The sequence below is a fragment of the Octopus bimaculoides genome, chromosome 2, assembly GCF_001194135.2.
Source record: "Octopus bimaculoides isolate UCB-OBI-ISO-001 chromosome 2, ASM119413v2, whole genome shotgun sequence".
NCBI lineage: Eukaryota > Metazoa > Mollusca > Cephalopoda > Octopoda > Octopodidae > Octopus > Octopus bimaculoides.
In genome coordinates this window covers 124,014,113-124,020,194 of record NC_068982.1, presented here as the reverse complement: position 1 = coordinate 124,020,194, position 6,082 = coordinate 124,014,113, and the positions used below count along the sequence as shown (strand labels likewise).

Genomic DNA, 6,082 nt, shown 5'->3' with positions numbered 1-6,082 from the left:
TATATATATATATATATATATATATATATATATGAGTAACAAAGAGGTACAGGTGTCAATTCATTAACACCCGTACCACTTTGTTACTCATATTTCATTCACCCATCCTGGAATCTGAGCTTCATAAATATTATAGACAGTATTTTTAATAAAGTACATGTTTGAATAGCTAAGAGCGGATTTCTTCACTCAGCTGGGTCTTATTATCTGCATTTGCTGCAAGAATATCATATGGATAGCACTTATGCACCAAGTCTGATATCCACTCAATATTGTTGAGCATGCATGTTACTTAGACCTAAGGTACCTCAATTTAAGTACCTAATTGAACTGAATCTTGTGTGTATATATATATATATATACATATACAGATATATACAGATACATACATACATACATACACAGATACATACATACATACATACATACACAGATACATACATACATACATACACAGATACATACATACATATATATATATATATATATATATATATATATATACATACATATACAGATACATACATACATACATATATATATATCTTTGAGTGACACACACACACACAAACACTTCATGTATATACATATTTTTATATCTATATCTGTATTCCTCCATGTGTGTGTGTGTATGCGTGTGTCCAGAACAAAAATAAAGTATAGTTTAATGATGTCATTTTATGAGTAAAAACATAAAAAATCTATTCACCAACACATGACTTCTTATCAGGCAGTCTGAGCTGACCTGGTGGGCAAAGACACTCATAATTGCCATCTGTATTTACACACTGATGCAAACAAACATCTGGTTTTTCAGTACATTCATTGATATCTGAAAATGGAAGGTAAAATTGAAGGCTAAGTTGACCCTTCTCTAAATATATTCAAACACATTGAACATTTTATGTGATCGAGGCTTTCAACACTTTGAAATATTTGTCGATGTCCTACAATAAATATAAATGTAAAATACTGTAAAACACAAGGGATATAGAGAAAGAGCAAAGAGAAAAGCTCAAGTCAAAGATCATTAGTAAACAGCAGAGCCTTGATATTACTAACTGCCAAAAGAAATAAGAAGTTACATTTGAAATAAGCAAAAAATATTATACAAAAATTTTACAATATTGGTTTTGATATGCCATTTCATATTGTTGGACATGAAAAGAATATGTCACCTGTTTAGGAACATTCTGCAGCATCTTTACCTATGGACTCCTTTGATTTCTATTTTACTTAGATGGACCCTCCTAGCCATGTGATGTTTAAAAACTCATTATATTTTTATAAATAAATATTATTAGGAATTTTATATTTAAAACATTGTTAAAATATTTTGTGCCTAATAGAAGTATAGCCCCTTTCTGGTGAGCTGAAAAGTGACAATGATTCCAACAGGATTTGAATTTAGAACAATGAGGCACCAGTGATCAACTGTTTTGGTATCTGCAATATTACTAAAAGAAATCATAACTAATGCATGACTACAGGTTTGGAATTTAAGGAAGCAGGAGAAATTAATAAATTAATATTTAGTTTAACATGCAATATAATACCATGGGGAATAAATGATTTTGAATTTGAGATTGTGAAGACTAAGATAACAAGCACTAAATTGCAAACAAAACTTTGATTTAGCATGCCAAGATTTCTGATTGTAATCATCATCTTTACACAATATATTTCCTCATAGATGCACACATGCACACATACATATACACAGGGTCAGATTAAGTTAGTGTGGATCCAATACTATGTCATAAAGGGGCACTAAATTATAAGATTTACCTATTTTATAATTGTAATTATATAAGTATAATTATTTAAGGATCCAACTTTTTTATTTGAAAGACCAATGCATATGGATTAACAAGCACGGAAATAGTGTGAAGAAGGACACAAAATAAAAGTGAAAGAAAGGAGTTCTACTAAACTGGCACTTCATCAGTTATGATGACGAGGGTTCCAGGTGATCTTATTAATGGAGCAACCTGGTTGTGAAATTAATGTGTGAGTGGCTGAGCACTCCACAGACATGTGTACCTTAACGTAGTTCTCAGAGTGAATCCATGCGACACAGAATGTAACAAAACTGACCATTTGAATTACAGGTACGACTCATTTTTGCCAGCTGAGTGAACTGGAACAGCAAGAAATAAAGTGTCTTGCTCAAGGACACAATGTACAACTGGGAATTGAACTTATGACCTATGATCATGAGCTGAATACCCTCACCACTGAGTCACATGCCTTCACCTACCATTTATTAATTTATTTAAAACTTGATATCTACCTGTTTGCTGATGTGTTTGAGATATTAAAAAAAACAAAACCAAGAAGATAACAGCTTAGACTAGGTAAATTATGTGGTACATGTGAATGGTCGTATCCATCTCTTCCATGCATCCTCATATTGTTTTGCATCAGACCTAAAAACACAAATCTTAAATGCAACAACATTATGTGAATTCACTAAATGTAGCATTGTCACTCAAACAACTAATATTTACATGTTAGATATTCTTTTCTGGTACATGAATTGAATACTAAGTAATTTTTGTTATTTGACTTTGAAACTATGACTATATTAATTTAAACTTGCTATTTGTGCAAAAATATTTTGCAAAAACACATAGGTTAAAGTGGAAATTGTATACAATAACATATCATATCTACTTAAATTTCTGATTTGATTTAATGGAGTTGCTTGACATTGTGCTGTCTATAATGTATTAGTATGAAAAAAACAAGCTTAATTATTGTGACAAATTTGGACGTTATGACAGTGACATACTGCGTACTGCATTACTGAATGTCTCCTCCAAATTTGTTGGCTTTGTATCTATGTAAGAAATCATTGTGAGATTAATTTAATGCATTAAAATAGAGAAATAGAATGGCAATTTTATGAATCAACAATTGACAAAAATCTAACTATTTATCATTGCCATTCACTTCAACTATTTTATTTTATTTCATTTAAAATGTATTGGGTCTTGGAAGTATCTTGAATACTAGATCAATTTCAAACATCTTGTCATCCATGAAAGATGAAGGCAGCATACGAACTATAGTAACAGAACAAGAGCAGAATCCCTTAATCAGAAAAGATAACTTGCAAGCCAACATTCCCTTTAAACTGCATAGGTGTACAGCTGTATGAGTGCACAGCTGCATGGGTGCACAGCAACACAATTGCTGTATTGATGATGCTCTTTGTAATTTACAAATGTCTATTTGATAAGCTGTGTGAAAAGCTTGAATGCTACACACTAGCTTTGATTTAAAATATATTTAGTCAAAACATCAGAAGTTCTGCTCAGTGTTTGGGGAAATTTGGATGAAACCTTGCTTGTGAGCTTTTGATTTAAAGTGCATTGGATCTAGTATTACATCAGCCTTAAACACCCAGCTAGTCATAAAGTTTGAAGACAGAATAGTACTATAATAACAAAGCATTAAGCATGAGGTGCCTGAAAATATGAGATCTGTAGTATTTGATATCAGGTTGAGTCAAAAGTTTTTTTGAATTTCAAGATTTAGTTATAGTTCAAATAAATTACATACATACATACATACATACATACATACGGCATTTATTCATCAAAATATAACCCCTCATATTTTATTTCCTGTTGTCATTGTTGTGCTAGAAGTTCAATTTCATGCTTATACAATTTGGCTGGTTTAAAGGCAAAAAACTCCTGCGCCCATTATCAACTTCATCCACATTGTTCAACTTCTGTTTGTGTAAGAAATGACCCATGGTTTGAAAATGGTGGTAATCTGATGGTACAGGGTCTGGACTGTAGGATGAGACAGCACTTCCAGCTCTGCGAGCTTCTCAAGTTTGCACATGGTTACATTGGCAATGTGTACCTGAGCATTGTCATGCTATAAGAGTGTACATCTTCAGTTGACCAATGCTAGGTGTTAGGCTTTTAAAGCTTCATATATTTGCTGCAGTTGTTGAGCATAAAGGTTGGCGTTCACAGCATGATCATCTGGGACCAGTTCAAAGTGTAACACACTCAAAATTCTACCAAACACATAATGTGGGATTGTTCAAACCACCCTTGTTTAACAACAGGTTCAGAAGCTTGGCCAGAACAAAGCCACTGATTTCTCTTATTTGGGTAATGAAAATTGATCTATAATTCAAAGCCAAAAACGTGCATCTCAAGGATTTACCAGCAGTTGTTTGCATATGTTCATATGTAGTTGAGCCTGGTCATAAGTTAGTTCACGAGGAGCATCTTGACAGTGTCTGTTCACAAGGTTGAACTAATGGAGGTGTCAATTGATGGTGGTTTGGGAAGGGTGAAGCTCTGCCAACAATGTGTAATTGCTTGTGCTTGGCTGTTGTTCAACCATTTCAAGCAAGCCCTCATCTTCCACAACAGAAAGTCTCCCTGACCTTGGTTTGTCTTCAAGTCTGGTTACACCTTTCTTGAAATGTCTGAACCAGTCTCGTGCCACAAGTTCGTCAACAGTTCCTGAGCCTTCCACATCATTAATTTCTATTGCAGCTGCCCTAGCACTCAGTCCTTTTTTCCACAGGTAACATAAAATGACTCTAATTGCAATTTTTTCACCACTTATTATCAAAGCTGTAAAATAAAGAATAAGCAATTAATGTTTGTATGTTATAAATAAAATAAAGAATAAACAATACCATCATGAATAAAACCTGTCACATGATTGTACTGATTTTATTTGAAGACAATTTGACTTCCAAGATGTGCTGCTTTGATTGCAATTTGAGAAAACAAGCCCCACACATGTAATAACATTGCTTCTGAGAATTCATTTATACAGATTTTACTAACATCACTCGTATCATATTATCGTATTATTATTTGTGGAAATACAACTTCAAAATATTCAATAACTTACCAATTTTCATCAGTTATGCTTAACCTAGTATTTTTACATCTTATAACATAATTAAAATAAATTATAGATATATAAATTTCTGCAATAAGACAATTATGAATATCTAAATTTTTGCTGTAAAATAATTATAAACATAAATTTTTGCTGTAAAACAATTATAAATATAAGAATTTTTGCTGTGAAACAGTTATAAATATATACATTTTTGCTGTAAAAGAATGATAAATATATACATTTTTGCTGTAAAAGAATGATAAATATATACATTTTTGCGGTAAAACAATTATAAATATATAAATTTTTTGCTGAGGGATATATAATTTTTAATCTAAGTTGACCTTTATTATTCTTTTAATAATTAAATTTATGGTAGATTCTTTGCAATGGATTTATTACCAATTGTTGAAGTGAAAAGGGCTGAGTAATATGAAAATGTTTATCAAAAAAATGTTTTGTGTTAAATAGTAGAAAGTTAACAATGCTTCATTTTATTGCTAGAAAGGAAAGATCTGAAGACTATAGTTTGCAATGAGTAGTATTTAATATCTTGACATCAAATAAATTTAGGAAACTGAAGATTGGATTATTGTAAATGAAGTGTACACAAGAAAGAAGAATCTTACCAACACACTCATGGCCCACTCCTTGTGATGTATATCCTGACTGACAGGTACATTCATAACTTCCGTGCATGTTATTACAGTTTTGTGTTGGATGGCACTGGTGTTTTCTTAAGTCACATTCATCAATATCTATCAAGAAATAAAGGCAATGATAAAATAAAGAGACAAATGATAAAGAGAGACAGAAATAGAAACAGAAATACACAAGAATATTAAACTGTAAATCTTATTTTGATTACATTTGCAATATATAAGACTAGCAGTTGTCATTGTCATCATTGATATTGTTGCCACTGTCATCATTGTCATCATCAAGATTTAGCATTCACTTTTCCATGCTTATATGGGTCAGACAGCATTTGTAGAGGTAGATTTTCTATGGCTTGATGCCCTTCCTGTTGCCAACTTTCATTTGTTTCCAAGCAAGGTAATATTTTCCCGTTGCTAGGCATATTTCCATGGAAGATTGGAAATGAACAACATTGCTTGTATGACAGTGATGCTCATTTACAGCCATCAGATGATATCAAGACAACCAACAAAGATTTACCCCCCCCCCCCCC

General features: G+C 32.1%; 1 protein-coding gene across 2 annotated transcripts in view; it reads right to left on the bottom strand.

The window, feature by feature from the left end:
• LOC106871048 (hemicentin-1) overlaps nucleotides 1–6,082 on the bottom strand; it is a 359,318-nt gene that overhangs the window by 12,298 nt on the left and 340,938 nt on the right. Inside the window, exons 61-62 of one of the 2 annotated variants that reach the window (XM_052965571.1) lie at nucleotides 5,520–5,648; nucleotides 710–832 (exon numbers count right to left, since the gene is read on the bottom strand). In XM_052965571.1, the coding sequence (XP_052821531.1) occupies nucleotides 710–832; nucleotides 5,520–5,648 (252 nt within the window). The remainder of the gene's footprint in view (nucleotides 1–709; nucleotides 833–5,519; nucleotides 5,649–6,082) is intronic. The other variant, XM_014917317.2, reaches the window with a different exon arrangement.